At 38.4% G+C, this 26,231-nt stretch overlaps 3 protein-coding genes across 11 annotated transcripts; all 3 read right to left on the reverse strand.

Annotated features, from left to right (window-relative positions):
- Window positions 1-2,192: 2,192 nt before the first annotated feature.
- LOC103704505 (PITH domain-containing protein At3g04780-like) lies at window positions 2,193-12,634 on the reverse strand. 6 transcript variants are annotated; one of them, XR_016396357.1, is made up of 10 exons: window positions 12,479-12,634; window positions 12,298-12,384; window positions 12,042-12,165; window positions 9,777-9,825; window positions 9,603-9,660; window positions 9,398-9,444; window positions 9,211-9,288; window positions 5,373-5,442; window positions 2,810-2,902; window positions 2,193-2,628 (listed from the first exon to the last, which is right to left on the reverse strand). XR_016396357.1 is itself a non-coding variant. In XM_026803600.4 (9 exons), exons 1-8 carry the CDS (start codon window positions 12,515-12,517, stop codon window positions 5,394-5,396), a joined length of 531 nt encoding a protein of 176 aa, XP_026659401.4. In that variant the 5' UTR covers window positions 12,518-12,634; the 3' UTR covers window positions 2,193-2,628; window positions 5,373-5,393. The 6 variants fall into 6 exon arrangements, 4 of the variants coding, with proteins under 4 accessions (XP_026659401.4, XP_008786048.4, XP_008786047.4 ...); XR_016396358.1 differs by having other exon boundaries at window positions 2,810-2,908; XM_026803600.4 differs by lacking the exon at window positions 2,810-2,902.
- A 1,241-nt stretch (window positions 12,635-13,875) lies between these two features.
- Window positions 13,876-17,766, reverse strand: LOC103704504 (pentatricopeptide repeat-containing protein At3g22690-like). The gene is made up of 2 exons (XM_008787823.6): window positions 16,388-17,766; window positions 13,876-15,634 (listed from the first exon to the last, which is right to left on the reverse strand). The coding sequence occupies exons 1-2, from the start codon at window positions 17,483-17,485 to the stop codon at window positions 14,372-14,374; spliced, it is 2,361 nt and encodes a 786-aa protein (XP_008786045.4). The 5' UTR covers window positions 17,486-17,766; the 3' UTR covers window positions 13,876-14,371.
- A 785-nt stretch (window positions 17,767-18,551) lies between these two features.
- Window positions 18,552-25,505, reverse strand: LOC103704503 (serine/threonine-protein kinase Nek2). Of its 4 annotated transcripts, XR_016396356.1 has the most exons (16): window positions 25,144-25,499; window positions 24,429-24,567; window positions 24,241-24,307; window positions 23,695-23,760; window positions 23,506-23,552; window positions 23,368-23,413; window positions 23,194-23,274; window positions 23,054-23,096; window positions 22,925-22,974; window positions 22,757-22,838; window positions 22,614-22,663; window positions 21,972-22,045; window positions 21,813-21,864; window positions 21,211-21,675; window positions 19,310-20,586; window positions 18,552-19,043 (listed from the first exon to the last, which is right to left on the reverse strand). XR_016396356.1 is itself a non-coding variant. In XM_008787822.6 (15 exons), exons 2-15 carry the CDS (start codon window positions 24,512-24,514, stop codon window positions 19,996-19,998), a joined length of 1,800 nt encoding a protein of 599 aa, XP_008786044.1. In that variant the 5' UTR covers window positions 24,515-24,561; window positions 25,144-25,505; the 3' UTR covers window positions 19,109-19,995. The 4 variants fall into 4 exon arrangements, 3 of the variants coding, with proteins under 3 accessions (XP_008786044.1, XP_026659400.1, XP_026659399.1); XM_008787822.6 differs by lacking the exon at window positions 18,552-19,043 and having other exon boundaries at window positions 19,109-20,586; window positions 24,429-24,561; window positions 25,144-25,505; XM_026803599.4 differs by lacking the exon at window positions 18,552-19,043 and having other exon boundaries at window positions 19,109-20,586; window positions 24,429-24,536.
- Window positions 25,506-26,231: the final 726 nt, after the last annotated feature.

The following is a 26,231-nucleotide window of genomic DNA, read 5'->3' on the forward strand; positions in this document are numbered from 1 at the left end:
GAATAATGGCAGTAGTAGAATTCCAAAGGCTACCCCCTTGACACCCTTTTGACGGCTAGCTCATGATGCAGAGCCAGAAACTGGAGGGGCTCCGAGGAAGGAAGAATTCTTCAGTTTAGATATGCCTCGTTACACATTAAAGAGTCTCCAGGGAGGTGTAATTTTCTCCTCAATTCATCATTCACCATTAGAGGAGCAATACCCTTTTTTTTTTTTTTTTTTTGAGATGTTTATGACACTAACAGGTAACATTATTGTTGTGAAAGTCAGAACTTAGGAAGAGAAGAGATTAAAACTTCATTCTCATTGATAGTGTTGTATGTCGAACTTTTTTTATTGTTTGGCTTGTCACGCATTTATGAGAAATGCTAGCTGGACTAAAATGTTATGTGACTTAATTTGCATGGGACCCTCTTAATGAATTAGATATCTACTAGTCAGGCGCCTGTAGATATATATATATATATATATATATATATATATATATATATATATATATATATGGTACGAAACAGGAACTTGACAAATATGTGAGCAAAATATCTTCTAGTTAAGTGGCAAGTACAGGGCTCGCAGGAGCAGCCCTCAAGCCCGACAAGTGGAGCCCGGACCCCTCGTCAAGTCACAGCGAAGGGCATAACAAAGACCAACTCCTTTGTACAACCCTCAACAACATAGAGTCACTAAGTACTAACAGTTGGATGTGAAGGGCAGCATGCTAGGTTGGTGTCTCCTCGGCAAGACAATTTCTGATAGGTTAAGACGCACCGGTAAGAGCTGTCTTCGAGGATTGTTTATGGGTTTAGCAATGGAGTGTCAACAAATAGGATCCACCGTCTTGATCTTTCATACCAAATATATTTTTCGTGAAGCTAATGGAGCTACAGAATGGGTGACTAATTATGTAGCCAATCACTCCGGTAATATTCTGTAGACTGGTGATGGGAAGTTGTCCCTAACATTTCGAAGTATTTTGTTTTTTGATTTTATTGGATGCATGCATACTTGTCAAGTATAATTCACCCGTTTTAGTACAAAAAAAAATTGTCGCCCACGCTGGATATCAAGCATAAAGCTCTTCAAGGGTTGGGGAATTTGGATTCATGGCAACATTAAGCAGACATTCTACTCCCATTGTTCAACCTTGTACATTAAAATTCTCTTGCTCTACTTCAAGTTCTTAATTAATATCCTTAGACTTCATCGTCTAATAAAATCATCAATCTCTTGCTCGAGTGAGGCACATATCTTCTTTATCCTTTTTGAGAAAAACCAACGGCATCTTCTTTAACATTGTTTTCAGAAAACATATGGATGTACTACTACAAGCTAGTCCAATGATGTCCTAAAAGAAATATAAGCAAAGGAAGCGCACATTGGACTAGGGCAATGGTGCTGCAAATTGTAGCATAGTGTCATCAAGAAGGAGCTCTGGATTCCTTTTCAACCACTAATGATGCAGATATGTATTTTCTTGATACAAGGGACGTTTCTAATAGTAAATGGCAGCAATAATGGCAGCAACACCAGCAATATTGCTGCAATGCTACTTGATTTTCTTTGATGTCCACCACTAAATGAAAGGTTGGATTGAGAAGACTGTAGGCTAGGATGTGATTGGAGCTAAGTGGGAATTGGCCTCCATTGGTCCTTCCCATGATGGAATGGGAATTTAGGTGAGGATGAGATGGTGGGGGGTGTGTCAGGTGCACAAGAGAGGTAGGAGGAGGTGTCTCCATCTACAATTTTGGACTAGGCACTAAAACCAAGTGTACAAGGAATCTCCATGGCATCCAATTAGTGCTTGGATTGAGAGTCAACAACACAATCCAAAGCTGCGTCCACGAAAAGCACATCACAAAATGGCATCACTAACCACAGTTCATGGCCAAGTGTATCAGGGATCTTCTTAGCATCTGTTGGTGCAAGTCAACAACACAATCCAAAGTTGTGCCTAGGAAAAAGGCCACCACAGACTGGCCTCACTCACCATACTTCTTAGACTTTTTCAAATGAGAGATTCATCCACCTTTATCAAGCCCTTGCTTCTGTCTGAGATTGAGGTTGGGTGGGTGGTTGTGGTGGTGATAGCATTATCACCGTCATTGCGAACCACTTGAGTTTTTGATTTTCACCCTAAAGTTGATAGCTTCCAATGTGATATATTTTGTGCCAACCAAATTAGACCTTAATTGAAAGAAAATGCTGATTCACTTCATGTCAGAAAACTTCGAAAACAAACCCGACCCGGCTTGAATCATCAGTGGGTCTGTTCAGGTTTAAATCTCAAGCTGGACTTGACCCAACAAAGCCTCCTTATGTTGTACCCCTGTTGATGCCCCCCACAGCATAAAATTTTGGAGAATCTCATTTAATTTATTGTCTCATGCACAAACAAGTGTATTGGTGTTCAGTGTCTCCAGTGAGGAAGTTAATTTCTCACACAGTCCTCCCGTGGAAAGCAGAGAACTTGGAGTAAGCCTCCGACTGCTCCAAATCTGATGGACGCACGGAAAGGAAAGGGACCAAAGAAAGCAGTTGTCTCCCCACTCCATCCTTACCCCCACTAGCCTTCAAACCAGCCTAGAGTTTGAAATTTTGGACCTAGGTTGAACAAAAAGCCATGCCCTGCATTGAAACAAAGAGGAGAGAGGCACGAAATAAAGTTTAGCGTTTTCTCAAACAAATACCAGTATGGGTCACGAGCATGGATGAATAAGGCTGCCAATTGCAGTACCACTGTAGATGAAGAGAGAGAGGTTTGCTAGGCTTTTGGGATCAATGGTATAGCTAGGGACAAATTCAATACCTGCTCATATTCGCTTACAGTGAGTCTTGGAATATCCATCACTGGCGACCAGGCAGATGGAAGGAGGTGTCGACTTAGCGTACCGTGATATAACTGCATCTATGATAGAAATTAAGATACGAAGGTAAAATAAGCCATGTTAGGCTAAGTGTAAAGGTTTCACTGACTAACTTTTTGCACCCATGATCTGTGAAATATTAGTAGAAGCTCAAGTATATAATGTTTAATTTGAGACTAGTAATGGCATCTGATTTTACTAATTTGAGACTACTGCCCACTCAGGACTTTTCCCAGGGTGCCCGAACCTTTAAGGCTGCAAAGTGGGGTCTGGGTATGAGAGAAGATATCCATCCTCTGTGATAACAAAGAGTGAATGGTGAAAAGGATTCCATAAAACTAACCACAACTAGTTGAAACAAAAGACCCATTGGTTGTGATATGGTCATAAAGACTCTCCCTGTACTCCAGAACAAGAGCCACAAGCTAATTAATCTAAAGCATCCAACTCACAGGGGCCATCCAAAAAGATCACTTGCAGCCACACCTGCCACTGATCCAACTACCAAAACCACAACTCAATATATGAGTCTTTGTTGCCATTAACGTATGGCCCAACGCTCACACGACAGCAATTTAGAGCCCACACGCTCAAAATATTTAATTCAGCCATACCCTACCTCGTGGCTCCTTCGCTGCATCGCACCGATCCAGAACACTGCCAAGAGACGGCAAACTTGATATGTCGATCCAACTAAAAGTTTCGAGCAAAAAGAAATGTCATTCACGTAATAGAAACCGGACATCATGCAGGTCATTCGAAAGCTACAAAGGAAACAAAAAGAGAGAAGGGCGAGCGGGGTGAGAGGAGAGCAGACGGTCAAAACTTGTAGTTCAACGGGGGTGGGAATTCTCTGGGAAATTCATCATAGGAAATCGTATAGGGAGGTAATGTTATCGCGCCACGTTGCATTATTCACGGATCATAAAGCCCCAATCACTTCTCTCACCCAGCTGATCGGCGCCTCCATTGGTAGGCCAAACCAAAAATTTATATATATATATATATATATATATATATATATATATACATATATACATATATAGTGGAAGACGATGAGTAGCTTAGTGATCCATCCCTTCCCCTTCCAACCTCTCCCTACACTCTCCTTTACCGTCTCTTAAACTCGAAGGCTTCTAATGCCAGCTCCTCCAAATCAACATTATAGCATCCCTCTTCTCTATCATTCTGCTCTTTTCTTCTGCAAGACCCCTTTGATGTTAACCTTCCTCACCATCTGTGTCACTACTTCCCTCTTGTTTCTCCTCCTCTCTCTCTCTATATGAAACCTGGCCAGAGAATCGACATACCGCCATCCCTAATACAAACTTCTCAGTGTGTTGGTGCATACCCAACAGATCATTGATACATGTCCGTTGCTTTCTTGATACACACCTTAACATGTATTAGTACATACCTCTCCAAGTGAGGTAATACAGTCTGGATCATTACTTGGCTAATATATAACATATGTCCAAGTAGTACACATGAGCCTCATGCACCAATATGTATTTAATAGTTCATTAATACACACTCGTTATCTTTGTTAATACATATCTTGTGTTTTGTTAATATACATATCAAACTGAAGTAATCCATAATCTAAACTGTTATCCTGCTAATACATAATACATCATTAAGTCACACACTTGAGCCTCTATCCAGTTTGATCTAAGGTTCGGTACTATCCTTGTCCGATGAGGACAATGAATGCTAAGAAGTGAAGGCTGCTGGCAGCGAGGCAAAGAACATCAGATTCGAGCAAATTTCAGATGTTGAGGTTTGAGTATAAGAGAAAGAAGGCGACAGAAAAAAAGATGTATGGAGCCCTTAATGATGCATGGAGCAGAGCTAGATCAGCATACTGGAGGAGAGAGACGAGATAGGAACAGAGAAGGGGAGAAAACAAACAGGATCCACTCCCGTCAATTTCTTATTTCTTTTATATCAGTGTTTATTGCTTTTCTTACTTTTAGAAATGTGTCTACAGTATGCATGTCAGTCTACAGAGAGCCACCCATACATCCTCCAGTGAGATCACCGGAGGATTTTCGTCCATCCAATGGTACCGATTTTTGTCCATCCAATGGTACCGCAAGATACGAGAAAGTAAAAGGTAAACTGAGGGATGTGCCTATAACAAAAGAGAGGAGAAAGGATAGAAAAGAGAGAGAATATAGAAGTATAGCACAGAAGCAATGGTAGAGGAGATCACATCAATAAAGAACGGGAGGAGCAAATCAAAAATCTAGAGATGGAGATCATGCCCCCACCCCTCATAACACCTTGTCCCCACGAATGAGAAAGAGAATGCATTATTTTATGTGATACAAAATAGAAATCCAGGACCATAGGAACCACAAAATGCAAGACCAGTACCATAAGGAGCACTCTACGAAGCTTCAAGGGGACAATGTAAGAACCTAAAAAATTATGATTTGATTCTGTTAAAAGAGAATGCATTAGAGGGAAACATAAAAATGTGTATTGGTTTTCATCGCTTACATCTCATCAGATATCACACACTCAGTGCTCTTCAATCTTCTTCAAATCCTTCATGTTTGTCGTGTCCACCCTGCATGGAGAAGAACAGAGGCAATTAAAGTTTAGAATTTAAGATTTATAGTTTTGAATGTGAGGGATTTCCCCCCCTAAAAAAAAGAGATATTATAGAAGGACAGTTTTAGTTTTGAATGCGAAGGTTTCTCTCCCCTCAAAAAAAGAGAGAGATTATATAAAGAATGGACGATCAAGTGGAACCTTGGAATGACTGCCCTGACAGAATAATCATCCTGCCATAGAGATCAGTGGATAAATTGGAGGATATGCCTTTCTATTGGATCTAGATGAAGGTCGTCTCTGCCCATAGTTAATGTGTCATCAATCTACCTCTATCCTGTGAAGTAACATTTTTTAAGATCCGACTGGATCCAAGAAAGATGGTCATATCTCTCTTTAATATGGCCAAAGAAAGCTGCATCATTGATCACTGATTAGATGTGAAATTTTGGAGGATATTCTCGCTAGAGATGCCTACATGAATTATGAAATCCTAGGAGACACTGCGAATCACTCTAGAAGTGATAGATAAATAGATTCTGTAGAAAAATAACCGGCATGATGATCCAATGCATCTAGACAATGCAGAGGCATAATGGCATATAAAACAAAGTACCAAAGATATCGCAGGAAAACAGCAGCACAGATGTAAGAATAGAGAAACATATCAGCCAAGGCATTTCAACGCTATTGGAAATGGAATAGTCAAGTTGAAATGACAGCAAAGATGCAATAATTAAGTTGGTTTACAACAATTTATACCGGATGTTTCATATTAAATTGAACGTGACCAACTCTTACCAGAAATAACAATATATGCAGTATCAAATTTTGCAACTTCAAAACCATTATATATTACAACAGACACTTCTTTGGCCAAAAAATTCAACCACCTTGCATTATTTAGTTGAAGCAGCAGGCATGGTTAAAAGGACTTGAGAGCTTACAAAATAATTGCTATTTCTATCTTTAAATACTATCATCTCGAAATTAATTTGTAATACAACAGATACAGATTAGAAGCACCAATATGTAAATGTTGTAATGGATATTATTTGTTCCCATGGTTTCTTACATAAGCTGCTGGATGCTTGAATGATAAATCACACGAAGCGGTTGGTGGCATGAATGCATGCACGTGAACAGGCACAAGTGCACGAGCGAACGAGAGAGAGAGAGAGAGAGTTGTAACAGGAGCAGGTTTTCACAAGTAGCTATACATACCATGTAAGAACAAGGTCATAGAACCAAGTCTTCTGTGTTTACATTCTATTCAATTCCAATGGTGGATCATGAATATTTGCAAAAACTACCATATTCATTCATGCTTTCCAAGCTTACAGTGACAAGTGATTACAAAGTTAAAAAAACAAAAGAAAAACAGAACTTGCAGCCTAAGGGTGGGTGTGGCTAAATGTTGACACATTGGAGTTACTTGAGTCTAGAGATTTGGAGAGGGTGAAAACTACCAGCAGATAGGTTACTCTCTATGTTGTGTTCTTATTCAAGTCTCCATAAAAACCTAGACTTCAAAATAGTTAAGTCTACAAGTCAACCTGCTCAGTTAATGGTAGAGTGGTTGGTGTTGGAGACAGTATAAGTCATGATTCTGCAAAACATTATATCAACGTGATGCATGAATGCGCATGCTGCATATATAATATTCATTCAGAATTCAGTATTGATAGGCCTGACAGAAGTAAAATAGAAGAGACCCAAAGAACATAAAACATGATATACAAAGTATATGTTGGATTAAGCTACGTCTTGACATAGTCAAGCTGGGAAAGAAAAAACATTTCGTTGGAAATGAATCCATCAAAATTTCAATACAGGGAGCTGATATGCCCAACCCAGAATTCCCCCGAAGTTACAAAAAAGGGATATCCAGTTCCATATCCTTTTTGCAAATCTTTGAGAGTGAAAAATGCCTGTACATCTTTATTCAGATGTGTGTGTGTGTGTGATTACAAGGTCAAAACTATCTACATTTCACAGTTAAGTCTTGTTATGCTCCTTTCATATGTTTACATTTTATAAAAGCTACAGGGCAAGATCTATAGCAAAAGGGTCAAATAAGATGCTCTAACACCAAATTCTTTGAGATATCATTTTTGTCAGAATTGTAGCTATGATATCAATTTCTTTATTTGGCGGAGAAACAAAAGTCTAATCAGTATAAGTGCCACATAAGTGTGAATAGATATCTTAAGTTCTTAATATTAATACTCAATCTTGTAAAAGGTCTAAGTTAATTAAGTTGCACTACCACTACAGTCCTAGGTCTGTTAACAGTAACGACTTTAGTCTTGATGGTCATTCGTGTTTCCCATGGATTTTGCCTTTTGATTGAAAAAATATCAGCATGTTATAGTCTATAAAATTAAATTACTCTAGAACTTTCGGATTTCATATTACACCAATGCATACTCCTTTACAGGTCATGGCTGGTACCATGAGAATATCCCTTCTTCAAATACATGTTGTTTGATACTATAAAAACATGGTATATATATATATATATATATATATATATATATATATATATATATATATATATATATATATATATATATATATATATATATATATATATATATATATATATATATATATATATTAACCTTAGATGTTTTCCCTCGCTTATCTTTGAACTCTAGTTTCAAAGTCCTTATCATCCTTGTTGCACCAGCTTCTGTATAACGCTGTCATTTCCTACTTCACAAGAAAACATTACACATTGACCTGCCTAGCTTGATGTCAAAGAAATCCCCAGGTCCTTTATATTTCATTTATGTTTCATGGGCTATAGAAAATGTTTTTGTTCTCAATGTACAACATTAATTTAATATATATTCCAGCTCAATAGGAAAAAAAGCTATAAGCAAACTAATGTATAGCTTACAATTGGATACTTGTAACAATGAACACTTTCCTGGCAAATAAATCAACCTTCAAGGGTGACCTTCATTACAGCTTTATAATATGGCCAAGATACCTGTAAGAGGTCATGTAAGTGCAAAGTGCTCTGGTCTAACCATGCGTGCCCTCAACAATAGCACCATAATAAGAGAGGCTTGAATTTGAGTTTTAGAGGACAGGAAAGAAAAGAAGACCAAAGAATACAACAGTGTAGAGCACAAAGGTGCTATTTGAAAAGCTTGTATTGAACCAATATTTCAGATCTTTTGTGAGCATATAATGTTATATCGACAAATGAACTGGGCTTGAGATTAACCCACCCACAGAATAATAATGGTGATATACTTTGCAAAAATCATGACAAACCAAGGAATAGATGATGGTTTTTAGTCCAAAGAAAGTGGTGCTATGGTCATATGGTGTGCATGAGAAATATGCAATCCCTAGGCTACCATTTATCAGAACACAGAATAAGACGATCAGGAGAGGACACCCCATGAGAAGGCCACAGCAAAACCTTGACTCACTAATTTCATTTTAAATGGAGAAAATCTCAATGCAAATAATTGAGAATAGTTTCGCATTCTGGAAACTTGATCTTATTGGATCATGCAGAACTCTGGCCAATGACCCACCATCAGTTACAACTTGGCCCACGATCACTCATTTATAGGTGATGGTACGTGTATATGTATACATACATACATATATAGAGACATATATAGAGAGAGAAAAAATCTGGATATATTACAGTCAAAATATCCAGCAAGGAAAAATTTATGATGAGATAAAAGTCAGTATGATCAAAAGATGTCTCAAAGGAAAAAAAACAAAGGTGAGCAAGTAATAGTCATGTACTCACGTAGTTCCACAGAGGACAATCTTCTGAATCTTAGAGATATCATTACCACCTTGGTTGTCCTCAATAAAAATTGTCAAGCTGATAAAATTTAACTTACAATAAGATAATCTCATGATTGTATTTGTTTATGCAAACTAGATGATTAATCATAACAAAAACATGAAAACAGAATACAAAATGTTCATACCTGCGAACACTCTGAAACTTGACGTACTTTAAGTTAACAGGCGTTCCCTGCAAATGAAACCAAGCTATGACTTGAATAGTCCCCCAAATGAACAATCTTAGCAGTAACATATTAGGGGAAATAAGTAATTTGCATGATTGCACAGATATCAATGTAACCTTAACCACAACAAAATGAACAAGGATGATATCTGACAACACTTTACCTTCAGATTTTCTGGGGATAAAGCAATTGAGTCACTTGGTACGTAGTCATTAGCATTACTGCAAGAGATATTAACATACCAAAAAAATAAATGATTTAAGCCCAAAATAGCCATAGTTTGCCATGCAATTTTTATATACAAAATGGATTTATCTGAAACCAAAGTAGAGCATACCTAAAGCCCATGTGCTCTTTGTTTGCAAAAAGCTTAACCGTCTTTGGGCCTGCCAAATGACCATTGGAGATTTTGAATCTAGCATTATATTAATTCTAAGAGATTTAACCAAACTGGAAGGAGCACGAGGCATAAATTGAACAATAGACGCATCTTGTTTATTTAATAAGATAGCAACTATGGGAGCAAATAGTTGTTGAGCTGGCCTCAAAAACAAGGTTGATAAACAATAAGATGGTTGACTAGTCTTTTGCAGGCTTCAACTTCCGTTAACAACTTTTACATGAAATTTTAATTATTTCAATTCTGAAGAAGTGGGTCCTAGGATTTTTTAAATTGAGTTAATAGATGCCAAAACTTCTAGGTTCACTTCCAGGCAGGGTAAAGCATGGGGCCAATGTACTTCTCATGATTGCAATCTTTTTCCAACTACTATGTTACTTTAATTGCTCTTTCATGAAATAATGGGGGGAGAAAAGGAATAAGAAAGGACTCTCCAGAATATACTTGGCACTCTAAACGATCTTCTACAAGCACCATCAAGCCCTACAAACCCTCCAAAACTGCAGCAAAAAGTAATAATTTTGGTCACCTTAGTCAAGCAAGCCTCAAGCTCTCACAAGCATGCTTTTTGCTAGCTAGCTACAAATTCTTACTGAAGCTGCTCAAATGTTCTGGCCCTAGGGCTTGTCAGGTGTTTATAGTGCTCCTCCGGTGGTAGATTTATGTCATATCCAACGAAAGATTAAAGAAAAACCTTGAAAATCAAGTAAATTCATAGGAAAATCATATGGAGATGAAATTTTAGGATTTCAAGTTCTAATGGGACTCATCTGTTTCCATAACACAAAATTTGCCGTGAAAATCCAACTAACATATACTTAATCATCGGAGAAAAATTTAATGGTGCTAGCTACGCCATTAGAAGGATCTGAGCAATAGCCATTAGTTGGGCTTTCAGATGCAGAATGGTTAACCTCAGTTGATTTGTAGAATTGGTTGTAGCCCCCCTTAAATCATGGTGATGGTCATGGTTAAGGCCCATTTTAGAGTCATAATGCCCGGAGTACCATTATTCACAGATTACTATGCTTCTTCAAGCATTGTGAAAAACTAGGGTGACTATAGCTGCCCCTCCTTGACTAGCATTTTTCAAGAGGTAATGCCAGTCAAGGTCCTCATCCTCTAGAGGTCATGGCCATCAACAGTTCAACTGGTCTCGGATCATTATGATAGCATATTTGGTATCACCTAATTCCCTTTTGATGGCTAGGTAACATAGTTGGCTTTTGGTGTCAACTGCCGTTAGAAGGGATTCTCGTCCTACTTTGACTTGAACCCCTAAAGTTTCTTCTCCTTACAATTTTCCCACAATTTACTCATTTTTTAATGTTTTCTTTAGTCCCATATTGAATATACAACCTCCCTAAGCATTATAAATACACTTTAGGCAGGGCCAAAACCATCAAGCAATCACAGCAAGAGCTTATTAATTATCTTGCAACAAGCATGCTTGCTAGAGATTGTGGTTTGCTTAACTAAGGTATCCAAAAATTAAACTTTTTATATGGTCTTTGAGGGCACAGAGGGCCCAACAATGCTTGTAGGAGTTCAGCCAGGGGCAAGAGCATATTCAGGGAAGTCCTTTCTCTCCTTTTCTTTTAATTTTGTTATCTAGTTAGTTTGTACTTATGCACTTAGGTCCGCCCATCTAGATTAGGTTTAGCATAGCTCTCCTAGTTTTTCTCTCGAGGGGTTTTATAAAAAAAAAGAAGGTGATCTTCACCCTTCCCCATCAAACTCCTCGATAAGTTTCTTCGGATTACCTCTAATTCCAAGTTTAGCTTTAGAAAACTTTAGTATGCTCCTTTTATCTAATTTATCCTTTTTATAATGCAATAAGTATAACTCAACTATGTTTAGCAAAGAAGGTACTAATATAAAGCAAATGTAAAAAAAATTATGACAACATTTTAATAGCAATCCATCTTTACATAGAGAAAAGCAAAGAATGGTGCAATTGTGATAGATATCAATAACAGAAAGTCCAGGTAGTGCTACCACCAATTCAAAATAGTGGAACATTAAAACTAGAGTAGTACAGATCTGAATTAACAGGCAAAGAAACCACGCAACAAGAAAAAAGAATCACCGAAACCTCATCACCATGGTCTTCTCCTCTCTTGCACTAGCATATATTTGAAATTTCCGAAATTCAGGCTTAATTCAAATTTAAATCTTAATTTCACAAGAATCTAGCAGTACCTTCCTCTTCTGGCCCTTTGATAATTACTGAATGCAGCTTGATCACTTGAGTGAAGGGAATATAAATTAAAAGCTGCTCATCTGCATCGCTCTCAAGATGCAAACCATCATCATCCCTATAACCCTAAAATCAAAGCAGGACACATATTCCAAAAAAAATAACTAGCTCCAGCAAAAACTTCATCAAAAAGGAATCAAATTAAAAGCGACGGCTGAAAGAGAGCTCCCGCCTCCGATCAATCAATCAATCAATCACCTGTTTCAAGGCATTGTCGAGCGAGTGACTCGTGCTCTGATTGAGGCATTCGACTCCGCTCCAGTCCACGAAATCGACTAGATCCACCTAGGAGCGGGGAAAAAGTCCCGAAAGTAAGAAGAATCCGCGGAATCGGAAGCGTGGGAAGGGGAGAAAGACCTAGGGTTCGATTGATAGTTACCTGGCTTCGTGGCATCGCAGCAGAAACTACCGAAGCCATGGGGAGGTAGCGAGCGATCGATGCGTGCGAGCGAGAGCGAGAGCGAGAGCGAGAGAGAGCAGCGCTAAATCCCCTCGGGCTTGCTTTCAGTACTTGATTCGCGAGGAAGTGCGGAGGTTTTTAAAGGCCTGGTTCGAGGAATGAATAAATAAATAAATAAAAATCATAGTACGAAAAATAAATAAATAATATTTTTTGAATATCCTGTGATCTATCGAATTTTGCATAAATATTCTTTCAAAATTTATAGTTGCATATATATCCTCAAAAAATACTTATTTTACTATTTTATTTTTTTATCCTTATTTTTACATATGTACCCACACAATCTAACGCCATTAAATTAACGATTTTACATTAAATAAATAAAATATCTTTAATGGATAAATGTGCAAAAAAATATTTATAAGACGATCGAAATAGAGGACAAAAAATAATTTTAAAATTCTATTTTATTTTTAATTAAAATATTTTTGATTTTTATTAACCGTGTTATATTAGGAATATTTATGTAAAAATAGTATTTTATACTGATATAAAAATAAATATAAATTTTTTAAAAAATATTCATACAAATTTAAATTTTTAGAATGATATTAATAAAAAAACATAAATAAATAGTATGGAGACAAAAAAAAAAAAAAAAGGGGGCATCCAATGGTTGTGATGATATACAACTAGACTCTTGAAACCGGTAAAAAAGACACAAATTTTATTATGACCAACCATCCATTTGAGACTATCCATTGCTTATGACCATCTATATATATACTCTAATAATCCCACCAACCTCCAGATAGGCATCCCACCTTCCATAGAAACCCTGCTTCAAACCCCAAACCCCAAAACCTCCAGCACAAGCAGGAAAAAACCTCCATCCACCACTCACTCCCCTCCAAATGGCCACCTTATCCCTCCTCTCCTCTCCGTCCTCCTCCTCCCCCCATCTCTTCCTCCCTCAAATCCTCTTTTCTCCGCCTCCATGACCTCAAGAAGCTTGTTCTGCATATGGAAATAAAAGCACATATGGACCATATATCTAACAACCTTTGTTTCTGCTTGTTTCAGCATCCCACCAGTGCCACCTTGTGACTGTTCCATTGTTTTCAATTCCTAGCACCTGTACAAGTGTCGATCGGTACAAAGTTACATATCCTGTATCAAAAGCATCTAATGACACTCTTTGAATTAGTTACTTTGAGTGACAAGAAGAATGTGTATACCAAAGGTTACATAGTTCGGAGGAATAGATAGCAGAAAAGTACATAAACTTTTGCTTATCAATACTCAAAATATACAAATTCAGTTAAAGATGTCCAATATGTATGCGAGCATATACACATAAAATTTGATAGGCGGGAAAGACTTGGATAAGTTAATGTCTAACTATGCTGTATCAAAAGCATCCATGCATCCTCTTTAAATTAGTCTCTGAGTGACCAGAAGCATCTGTATGTCAAAGGTTACATCATTTGTAGGAATAATAGCTTTAAGGGACATAAAATTTTGTACATCGGTGCTCTAAAAATGTATGCATTTAATTACAGATGTTCAATATGTACAATAGCATATTTGATGGCAGAGGATAAACTTCTGCGAATTATTGTCTCCCTGTAGTGTATCAAAAGCATCCATTAACAAATACTGTTATGTCCATTGTGGAGAATCATGCTTCACAACTTATAAACCAATCTAGTAGAAATAAATGAGATGGAATCTTGCCCCCAGCGCCAAATGAGTGAATTCAAAACTTAGCCACTTTTTATCATCATTCCATAGTCTGCGATCGTAGTCCGATAAATAAATGATATTGGGTCCATTTCCTTCTTTATTCATGCTCAAGTTGAGGTTATGTCATGTTGCTTCCATTAATTTCTCCAATCTATTTAAAGTCATGTAGATTTCTCTAGACAGCGGATGAGAAGCATCCCCAGCAAGGAATTCATGTATTTCACCATTTACTTCAATTGAGCTACAACCAGGAACTTTTTCAATTCCTTTCTTCTTCATTATATTCCTGACCTTTCCAACATCATCCCATTTGTAAGCACTAGCATATACATTGGATAGCAGCACATATGCTCCTGAATTGTTTGGATCCTCCTCTATAAGATGACTTGTAGCATACTCAGCCAGTTCAACATTTCCATGAAGTTTGCAGGCACCAAGTAAAGCTCCCCAAATAGCCTCCCCATTTGAGGAAATGTTCATTTTGTCTATGAATTCCTTGGCCTCCCTCAAGAGACCACGGCGACCAAAGAGATCCACCATGCAACTATAATGATCAGTTGTAGGAGTGATGCCATACTTTTTAGTCATCATATCGAAATAATGCTGGCCTTCTTCTACTAATCCTGCATGACTACAAGCGCTCAAAACTCCAACAAAGGTAACAGCATCTGGTTGCACTCCATAGTCTTCCATCTGTCTAAAGAACTCTATAGCAAACTCGCCGTGGCCATGTATGGCCAGCCCTCCAATCATGGCACTCCAAGATAATAGATCCTTTGTGGGCATTCTATTGAACACTTCAAGGGATAGATCAATGCGTCCACACTTTGAATACATATCGATAAGTGAAGAACTTAAGTAGGCATCCATTTCAATGTCGTTCCTCTCTATGTAAGCATGAACCCATTTGCCTAGTTCAAGAGCCCCAACCCTGGCACAAGCGGACAATATGCTAACCAAAGTCAAACAATTAGGACTCACCTTCATCCTCTGCAGCTGTTCAAAGATGTCCAAGGCTTCGCTGAAATAATTGCATTGGGCCAGTGTACTTATCAAGGCATTCCATGCAGCTAAATCCTTGTGGGGCATCTGATTGAAGATTTCAAGTGCAGCTTTTATTTCTCCATGATTCACATATCCCACCATGATTAAAGTCCAGGAGATCTCATTCTTAACATCCATTTTACTGAACAAAAACTCAGCCAAGTCCATCTTCCCACACCTTGAATACAGGCCTAGAATAGAGTGAAGCAAATCGAGAGTCATTTCAATACCAACCTTATAGATGTATCCATGAATCATTTTTCCAGTGAGTAGATATCCTGACCTTGCACAAGCAGATAGAACGCTAATCATTGTGGCTTTGTCAATTTTCACATTGAGAGCCTGTGGCAGTCAAATTAATGTGATAAGTAATCTTTAATAAACTTGATTGCTTGACTTATAAGATCTGATTTGTTATCCCTACTAAGAATGCTGCTTGGAACAGTTGTTACTGGTTTATCAACTTGAAAGTTGCACTGTCTTTCACAACTCTGAAGATAGTATAGGACAAAAATAGATATAATCAAAGACTATTATGTAAGAAAAATAAGTGTTACATCATAAATGATATTTATACTGCCCACGGTGAAGCACTAACTCCACTGTAGAAATTTGGACATGTGATTTTAGTATGCGGCAAGTATCTTGATTCTAGCAGTACATAACAAACATGACCAATGAGTCTCGATCCAGCCATTTGAGTATACTCTTGGAATAATCCTAAGAAATATGTAACCACCAAGAGCAAAATGCTCAAACAGTGCAGATTTTTAAGCACATTCATGTCACGCATTTTCTATCTCGGTGTTCTTAAACCTCTCTTATTTGACAAGAAATTAAGGTCATCTCCTCAAGGCCTCCTCTGGTCCTCATTGCACATGGCCATGCAATCTTAAAAGGTTTTCTTTAACAGTTTATCCCCTATTGTTAAAACAATAAACTTCTTCGACTACCCTGAATTTAACCACTGACAGAAGTGTAAGGTGGGCACTGCAATCATGCATTTCCCCACATCTTAATGTTTCTGACATTAGAAATGAAAGAAAAGGTCTAAATTACTGCTGTCTATGAACCAATAGTAAGTTGAGTTCCTACCAGCATTTCTTTGTAAAGCAAAATCGCCTCTCCAAAGCAGCCATTTAGCACATATCCAGCTATCATTGCATTCCATGCGACAACATTTCGATCAGGTATCTTATCAAAAAGCTCGCGAGCTAGCCTCAAATGTCCCTTGGTAGCATACCCACTAAGCAATGTAGTCCATGACACGATATCGTGTTCTGGCATCTGATCAAACAATCTCCTGGCCTCCCCCATCTCACCAAATTTAGCGTGCATATTCATCAGTGCATTCCTCAAATTCAAACACAAAGGAACCCCATTTTCCTTGATGTACTGATGAACCCACTTTCCCAATTCAAAGTCCCCCGACCGAGCGCATGCAGTGATCACCCTAACCAACGTGATCGAATTGGGCACACAACGAAACTCCGAAACCATCATCCCGAACAGAGATTTCACTTTTTCCCACAAGCCCAACTCTGCGTAGCCCCCAATTACACAATTCCACGCAACAACACTCCTTTCTGGCATTTTATCAAACAGGAGCTGCCCGTCGCGAGATCTCCCGCAACCAAAGTACATCCGAACCAACGAGCTCTGCACATAGGGATCCGCCGCTGCTCCGCACTTGGTAGCAAAACCATGGATCTGGGTCCCCTCCGAGACCGCCCTAATCCTCGCGCATGCCTTGAGAACCGGGGGGAAGGAATGGGAATTCAGAAGAATCGGGTCTTCTTCCAGCAACCTAATAAAGAGCAGTATGGATTGTGCCGGCGTCGAACCGAGGCTAAACCCGTGAATCAAAGAATTCCATAGAGCAGAGTCACGATACGAGAGCGAAGAGAACAAGCGAAGAGCGTAGCAGCAGGGGTCGCCATCCGGCTCGAGGGAGGCGTAGAAGGAGAGGAGCTTGGAGAGGTAGAGAGGGTCTTGGACGGCATTGGATTTGAGGAGTCGGGCGTGGATTTGGGAGAGTTCTCGAGTGGAAGAGCATTGCTGGAGGAGAGATAGCAACGGCGGGGACGAGTTGCCGATGGGATATTTCCCGAGAGAGGGGGTGTGGCCATGGGAGTTGGCTTTCGAGCGTGTGATCGGGACCCGCTGCAACGGGACCGGAGTTGGGGACGCCATTGCTACCCCCAGCTTCCTTTGCTCGCTCTCGCAGTCCCCGGTCGGGATGTCATCAAAAGTGGAAGAGCACTATAAGAATAACAAGGAGACAGGAATAACGGTCGGCAAGTCATCAAAAGTGGAATAGGATTATAGGAATAACAAGGAGTCAGGTATAACGGTCGGGAAGTCATCAAAAGTGGAATAGGATTATAAGAATAACAGGGAGTCAGGAATAACGGTCGGAAAGTCATCAAAAGTGGAATAGGATTACAAGAATAACAAGGAGTCAGCAATAATGTGCATTGAAAGAATTAATCGCGGGTTAATGTTCTTATAATCCTAAATCAAAAATTTTCAGATATCCAGACCATAATTTAAAGCTATATATCTGCAGCTACAAATGAATTAATAGATGATATTTTTTTGATTTCGCATATGAAATTCATTTTATTATTGCATTGTAATACCAAAACATCACCAAGACTAAATATATGCTGTTAAGTTATAACTACAATGTTCTTTTTTTTGCGAAAAACATATTTGTACATGAGAAAAGTGCACAGATGAAAAATGATCTCACATTCTTTCAAAAGCAAATTACATGGGAGATTTTGATCAGATATAGATTTCAAGTTGTTCCACTAAGAGTAGGTTAGTTTGGCAGGTCCCTTGAATGCGACAACAAAAAAATTGCAGGTGGAATTTTCCTTAAATTGAATACCTGGTCCAAGGTTAGGTGCATTGTAATATAACTCCTGCGGCTGCTTACAGCATGATCAAGCTCAATCATAAGGTGGGTGGACCTAATTCTGAAGTTTCTCCTGTAAAATGGTGTAGGAGAGAATGAGGCTTCACTTTCCTCAGCAACCTAACAATGACCTAAGGATGCAGATTATTAGTTGATCAAGCAAATGTTTCTTCGCTTTGATAGTTCCCAGTATGATTTTACTGTCGTACGCCTGCTGAATCCTATGCCGTGGAGCAAATAATTTGATAACATATCCATTTGATAATTAGGTTGGAAATGGCCAAATAATTTGCTGTCAAAAGTCAGCTTGTTTCATTTTTAACCCTATGATAAGGATGGAGGTCAAGCCTTATCACTGTTGGAAGATGGGTCAACAGCCGTCTGCCCTTACAAGATTTGGCTGCAGAGCAGCAACAAAAACAAAAACCCCTCTGTTACATACATTAGATCCCATGATATCCCCACTAAGTGCAAAATGATGGATCCAAAGTCTGATAAATTACAGACATCGAATCACGCTTTAACAATATATTCATAGATCCTGAGTCAAAAAGGCAGCAGCTTGTAACACCTCCCAAGCAGCCCGTAACTGGGCAAAAGACCAGCAGTATAATTGGCTGGCCAAAGCAACTACAAGTTTTCTTTTTCTTGATTGAACAATGTCCTTCCCCTTCATTCCCCCAGTCACAAGCAAAACATCACACGGTTAGATGTCGCAACAAAACAACAACCAAATGGCCCAATTACCCACTACCTGTTTTCATTATTCTGCTGTGGCCCCTGATTGGATTTCATCCTTCTAGCTGTTAAACAACACAGCATAACCACCTAAACCACAGTAATTAGCCAATTAGTAAACCAATTTGGTGACTTTGCAACAAACATGTAAAAAATATACAAAATCCCAACTTCCATCAACTTCCTACTATTAGCATCATAGAACAGTGACATGAAATCCTAAGCATTGATGATTCTAAATTATAGGCATGGTAGCAGTGGAACCAGAAATAAAAGCAAAATACATTGTGCTTCCAGATGACAGTCTATATGCTTACACATGAATCAGAAGCTAGTGTACAACTGCACTGACATACCAGCAATTCTGCATGCTCCGGCCACAGAAAACAGTACTTCACCAGGCTATGGCCCCAGAAATCACCTTAACAGGATGTGGTTTTAGACATTAGAAGCTTGAGATGTTAAAATCACCTTTCTGCGATGTTCAAATCACCTACTAAGCACAAATTCACAAGCACACTCCCATCTGTTTTGGGAATTCATAATGTCTGAATAATTTGTTTCTTTTTCAGGTAGACTAGGTTGCAAATGCAGATAGGACCCATATACAACCAACCGGATTGGGGCCTGGCAAAGTGATGATGGTGACTATGAGTTCGACCAAATTTATCAATCAGCAACTCACTTGAGTTTTTTGTGCGGCAAAAAACAGATTCAACAATCGTGGTTCTGATGATCTTCCCAGTACCTGCACCTGTAAATTCTCTATCCAAGGTCAACTAAATGGAGATCATCTTTGTACATGGGAAAAGAGGGAGATGACACTAGAAAAAGACAAAATCATCACAACCTGCTACAAGTATGATGTTGAAGAAAATCAACAACCAACCCCATGCTACATTGTGAGCCTATCCAGCTACTTCACATCACAAAACTGATGAAAAGTTCCCAGGATACCTTGTGTTAACAATGCAGTATGGTGAGCATCTGACTTCGGTTTCTAAGCACCAGGCAGCGGGCAGCAGGCCTAAAAGTCCTTATACTATATTGCTGTTTCTTTGAAGCTCTTTGCCAGCCATATAGCTGTTTCCCTTGGAGAGACCTTTTCAGGACCAAATGGCTTCAAGAGCACTGCCAACTCTTCAAATCTTTCCTGCTGTAACAACTGTGCACTGAACTCGAGCAATCCTTCCAAGGCCTCTGCCCGCTGCTGGTATGATGAAGTGTCAAACCTCCGCTGCCTTGATTCTGTTGATCCCCGGCTTGAAACATCCACAGCTGTTGGATTTCGGTCTGATGAATCGCTCCCATTGTCTGCTTCTGTTCGGAAGATTTGGACGGTGCATTTATCCTTAGTGATGGTACGGTCACCATAGTGAGGGCTCACAGAACAGGAGCCTTGAGCTGATGAGAATTTATGGAAGGAGAACAGGGGATCTTCAGAAGACGCTAATGGGAACTCAGCAATTCTATCTATTCTAGGCGCATTGACAGACACATCAGGAGAATTCATGCGGTGGAGAATACTGATATGATGTCGATGGGGGGTTTCAAATGTAGGCAAAGGAAGAGATGCTCTTCGAGTGGGCCGAGAACTTCTATCTGCTGGAGTTTGCGATGGTTTGAGCTGCATCTGAAGCACAACAAACAATTGTAAATGCATAAGGTGCATGTTCTTTACAACACACCGATCACATTAATACATACAATTGTAAATTCTATAAAATCATGGATGCAAGATACTCGTACATAGGGTTCTCAGCATTTCAACAGGAAAACTTTAGACAGGATAATAGAATTTACAACATAATAATAAACACAAATAATTAGATGCTAGGTCAAGAATCCTTTCATAGGCAGGAGGCAGTGAACATTTAGTTCCCTTTTTTTTTAAAGAATAATGAAAAATGACTCCCATATTTGCAACAGCAAAGAAGAGTGTTGCTAATAGCTTCTTAGTGACCTAGCATGACCATGCTCAACATCAACACAAAGCATAGAACTGGGGGCTCAATACGATCATACATGAAAAAAGTGTGCTTAATAGCCCAGCATATAAAGAATGCAATTGAATTATTTGTTTCTTCATTACTTAGAATGCAGGAATTTCAAAAAAAAAAAAACCATGGTTTATAGAATTGGATGCATGTATACTGACTATTGATGCATCATTCATATAGATGCATATCATCAAACACAAATTATCACATCATTGTTAAGTATATTACCATATAAGCATAGTTATGTATGATCATACCACATCACGATTTTGTCCGGTATGAAATGCTTTTGATGGCTCCATCCCCTTCCTTGGAGTTGTAAAGGTTTTGGCAGGAGTATATCTAGGGGTCTTCATGGTGGTCGACTGCTTTGTATTGATTGCTTTGTCAACACCAATCTCTCCAACTTGATTACTACCGACCGATAATTCTTTTATCCTTTGGTTCAGATAATTCGGATAATCATTTATGCTTCGTGTAGAACTCATAGAGTTTTGCTCAGGTGCAGGCTTGTTCAGTTCGAAGATCCTCTCATTGCCAAAAGATTGCCTTTTCTCCTTGTCCTTCCAAGCAGAAGCACCTTCGTCATCAGGAAATCTAATTTTCTTTATGTGCTTGCTTGCAGGCTGTTCAATAGGAATCATATTGCGACTAGGGCTAGTCTTTAAATGGACTTGAAACACATAAGCCTGAAGGTGTGGATGCTTGAGCAGTTCTGCAGCCTGGTGATAGGATTATAAACATGAGTCGAAATTGTTTGAAAAATATGGAGATAAACATTGTTGTGCTTGTATAGATGTGTATGTGCACAAGTAAGCTTTTGTTAGCAATAGTATATAATCCCTGATTGAGTACATACACTTGGCCTGCGTTCTGGGCTCTTGCGCAGCATGCTTTTGATGAGTCCCCTACTGCACACAGTAATCAAGATCAATCAGAAAGTTCTGTCTTACTATAGAACCAGCATAGCAGAAATCAGTCGACAAAATTTGGAAAAAAGGAAAAGGATCAGGCTTACAATGCACCAGAGTATGTACTCGGTAAAGGGGCCACTATGGACTTGTTAATTTTGTTTATAAGAGCCTGCATATCCTGCTTAAAAGCAAACATACAAATAAAATCTATCCATTGTTGGATATAAAACAGAAAGGCCCAAGAATATCATTTCAACTTCATCACAAGTTCGTGCAAACATAAAATATAGCACTACAATCTGCTTCTCTCAAGAGTTAGCAACAGATCTGGCAGTTCGTGCAAGAATAAAACTATATCAGAGTTTGATGCAAGACTCAGAATAATAACTCAAAATATCTACATCAATAATTAGTCAACAAATAGGGAACACTTAATTATTTTGCATGAACAGAAGACTTACAAGAATTTAATCCATAAAGTAAGGGGGAAAAGTACAATAGACACAAACTGTATATAAAAAATTGTTATATTACATACATACATAGAATTCCAAAGCACTGTCTTACTGAGACATGAAATTGCTACCCAAATAAATTACTAGCAATTACACATATACAAGCTCACATGGATTCAAGATAATATTTGCAACAGAAACGCAGGCATCTGGTACTGCAATTTCGAGGACATCCCTATAATAGAAAACAATTGTATTTGCAGATAAAACATAGGTGCCGCTGCAACTTACAAAAGCTTTAAATGCGGGCTTAAGAGCAGTCATCTCATATATACAGCACCCTGGATAAATTGAAAAATTACATAAAGAAACCTAAGTAATCAGAGAAAGATTAAAATGTCAGCCATGTGCCAAAAAAAGAATAAACACTTCACCTAGAGACCAGACATCAGATTTAGAGCCATAAGGTATATCAGCAAGAAGTTCTGGGCACATGTAGCTGGGAGTTCCCACAACCTGCATCAGGAGCAAATAACTAGCACTAATAAGACAACCAGATACATCTCACAGGACAAGTTAATCTAGAAAAATTCAGAACTCACTGAGGATGCGAGATCATCAGAGGACAGCATTTTAGCAAGCCCAAAATCGCCTGCAATATTCATCATTTCAGATTATTGAAACTCATAGATGTAGCATTGCTCCAACATTTAAAAAAACAAAAGACTTACCAAGCCGTATGTTCTGATCTTTTGTAAGGAATATATTTGAACACTGGAACAATAATTTAGCACTATCACTAAACATCAATTTGCCAATTTCAAAGTTTCTGCAAAAAGGAACCCACTAGCGACATGGAATTGTCACTGACCTTTACATCACGATGAAGAATATGGTTCATGTGCAAGTAATCAAGTGCCATAAGGAGCTGCACAAGCCACTTGCAAAGCTTCTGCACACAGGGATACAAAGAGAGGGAAAACTAATTTAGAGCATAACACACACGGCCACAAAGATATAGTGGTATTGTGCTAAAGTAAACAACCTCTTCAGGGAAATATTTTCCACTGGCCTTCTTTATAGTTTCTGCCCTGTACAAGGAAAGGAGATGTTTACAAATTCAGACATAGAGTATCCTGGAAAAAGGATCTGCAATTTGATTTCACCCTGGAAAGAAACTTACATGTCCCCTCCCTCACAATAACCTATTATAATGCACACGTAGCATCCCTGAGAGCAAGAATATAGGATAGATTTTTATGAGATCTGCCTCAGTGATGATAATTGTTGATGCAAGAAGATATGAGATCCACCACAAATGAAATCTAGAATTCGTATCAGCAGAATTTATAGAAAGCAGAGCTTCCCTGACCTTCTCAACCCAGGAATCTTTGTACTCCACAATAAATGGGTTCCGTACTTTAGCAATAAGCTCCATCTGTCGAGCAAAGAAGATAAGAAAATAAGTTTCAAGCAGAATAAACACAGGATTATTACATCAAATTGGCATTTTAATAATGCATCTCCACTGCATCATTTCCATAAATAAACATACTTTTCCATGGAACTGCTGAATAATCAAAAAAAAAGTCATAAATGGCATTGGAACTATTTATGTTAACCAACTTTCTGAGGACTGAGCAATCATGATTGAATTCTTTTTTCCAAAATCATGATATCTACGTATGCTTCAACTCCATATTATGGCGAGCATTAGCGGTCAATATTTTCGTTTTATCAATCACAAAAAAAAAAAGAATGATGCATTTAAAGAAACTAAAACTTTGGTCATTAAGGTGGAAATAGGAAAACTCAGGGAAGAAAAAGTTCAACCAATCAACCCAAAGAAGTATTGCAGTAATTGTGATATAAAATATGATATGTTAAATCATAATGTAGGTTAACCAAAGATGCTTACCTCTTGGTGAGCAGACCTGCGGCACCTATCAGTCTGGCGGGCAAGCCGGATCTTCTTCAAGACATACCTGCGAGAAAATAACGGGAAAGCATAAGAAGCTTCAAACAGGAGGTAAAGAAGGGGTAAAGATAGGGCCCAAAAAAAAAAAAGACCAGAAAAAGATGGAGTTTGGCTGCTGGCTTCCTTACCTCTTTTTCTCAACCTTATGCCTCACCAAAAGTGCTGAACCGAATGCTCCTTTTCCTATCTGCTCCAAAACCTCATACTGATCCATTTTGGGACCTGCGGCTTGCCCACTGTTTTTCCGATAAATTGGCTCCCCTAAAACTTTTAAAGAAATTACAAAAAAAGAAATTTCCAAGAAACACTAAGCGAGACATAGAATTCCTGATATTTATTTCAACAGCAGGAAATGTGGATCAAAAGCGAATCGTACATTAGTTTTTTTTCTTTTGGAGAAAAAAATTGAGAAAGCATAGATATTAGTTCAAAAGAATTATATATAGAAAGATATTGGTCCGTGATTATTAGCCGCTTAGAATAAAACTGCAATTTTTTTAATTTAAAAAAAAGCGAAAAGGACGCGGCAATAGATCGCTAGAACTAAAAGGGCAAAAGTTACAGAGGAAATTATAAAGAAATCTAGAAAAATGCAAAAAAAATGACGAATAATAATCTCGAAGACGCCAACTCTCTGAAAAAGAGGGAAACCACCGCCAAAGAGCAATTTATTCGAAATGCCGCATCCCCACAAACCCGTCAAGAGAAAACCTAACAAACTACCCCACCACACCAAAATCCAGTGACATTATAGCGCAAATCGACTCACATTATATTAACAAAAAGAAAAAGAAAAAGGAAATCCATGACAATGAGAACATAGATCAAGAGGAAGAGAAGTACCTGGATCTCCAGATCCTTTCGAGTTAAAGAGATCTCAGTACTAATAATAGAAGAAGAAGGCTACCGAATCACACAAGAAAACTCGAAGGAGACGAGGACCGAGCCGAAGGTCCAGCTTCCCTCTTCTGCTTCCCCCATCGTCACGCTCAGAGAGAGAGAGAGAGAGAGAGAGAGAGCAAATGAGAAAGAGACAAGGAAGTAGGGGGTGGCGACGGGGGCGGCAAAGGCTAAAAAGGAGGAGATGATTGGGGATTTCAAAGTCTTCTGTTTTTAAAAACAAAAGAAACCGAAGCAGTGTCGGAATACGAGAGAGAGAGAGACAGAGTGGGGCAGCGAAGGTGGCGGTGGGAAGGTCAGAAGGGAAGGCAGCGGGTGATGGTTTCTTTTGTTTTAAATAATTCTTTGCTTGGTTTCATAGGGTCTACATAATTAAAATTTTGTGGGGTAGTAATTTGTAAAAAAAAATTGGAGTAATTTCTAATTTCTTAATAATTAATCCACTTCTCCGCGGACTCCGTTTGGTGACCAATCTTTCTTTGCTTGTTTTGTCGTAAAGGACAGTTGAAAAGAAAGTTTTGCAGAACAAATGCAGCTGATTTTATTAATAAAAATTGGGTAAGCTTTCTTTCTTTCACAAGAATAAGTTATTGTTTATCACCATGAGGAAATGCCTTGCCTGTATCGCAATCCCAGGACAGTGATTGCACGAATTTTAAAAAGTTGACTCTGTAATTTAAACTTTGATTTTATGAAAAAATTCTATGATAATTTGAGCATTGTTTATTGTTTGCTTTGAGCATAGTTTACACAAATTTTTTCAAACACTGGATGAAGATATGGATGGGTATGTTACTATAGCAAGGGCAAACATCTTGAGACTTTCCATCTTCTTCTTTTTTTTTTAAGAAAAAAATGTTGAAAATAATAAAATTAAGTGATTTTTCATATTTTATAAAATTCTAGTTACGTGTAATAAATCAAATATAAATTTTTTTCGTATAATTTGTCATTCAGCAGCCTTTAGCTTGTGTATTTGTGAATCATATGCAATTATTCACTTTATCATGTAGACTGGTCTTAATGTTTTA

This window comes from Phoenix dactylifera, chromosome 9 (assembly GCF_051530095.1).
Source record: "Phoenix dactylifera cultivar Ajwa chromosome 9, Ajwa_hap1_PhDact_Kaust_v1.1, whole genome shotgun sequence".
NCBI lineage: Eukaryota > Viridiplantae > Streptophyta > Magnoliopsida > Arecales > Arecaceae > Phoenix > Phoenix dactylifera.

What these genes read in the sequence shown, in the direction of transcription:
- LOC103704503 (XM_008787822.6), bottom strand. Translation starts at nt 24,514, where the DNA reads ATGGATCAGTATGAGGTTTTGGAGCAGATAGGAAAAGGAGCATTCGGT. An exon ending in TTCTTCATCGTGATGTAAAG is followed by an intron (nt 23,097 to 23,193) that starts GTCAGTGACAAT and finishes TTATTGTTCCAG; the next exon opens with TGTTCAAATATATTCCTTAC. An exon ending in GCCCAGAACGCAGGCCAAGT is followed by an intron (nt 21,676 to 21,812) that starts GTATGTACTCAA and finishes TCCTATCACCAG; the next exon opens with GCTGCAGAACTGCTCAAGCA.
- LOC103704505 (XM_026803600.4), bottom strand. Translation starts at nt 12,517, where the DNA reads ATGGCTTCGGTAGTTTCTGCTGCGATGCCACGAAGCCAG. An exon ending in CAAAGGGCCAGAAGAGGAAG is followed by an intron (nt 9,826 to 12,041) that starts GTACTGCTAGAT and finishes GTCATTTGGCAG; the next exon opens with GCCCAAAGACGGTTAAGCTT. An exon ending in TATCCCCAGAAAATCTGAAG is followed by an intron (nt 9,445 to 9,602) that starts GTAAAGTGTTGT and finishes TTTCATTTGCAG; the next exon opens with GGAACGCCTGTTAACTTAAA.
- LOC103704504 (XM_008787823.6), bottom strand. Translation starts at nt 17,485, where the DNA reads ATGGCGTCCCCAACTCCGGTCCCGTTGCAGCGGGTCCCGATCACACGC. An exon ending in TGCTTTACAAAGAAATGCTG is followed by an intron (nt 15,635 to 16,387) that starts GTAGGAACTCAA and finishes TGACTGCCACAG; the next exon opens with GCTCTCAATGTGAAAATTGA.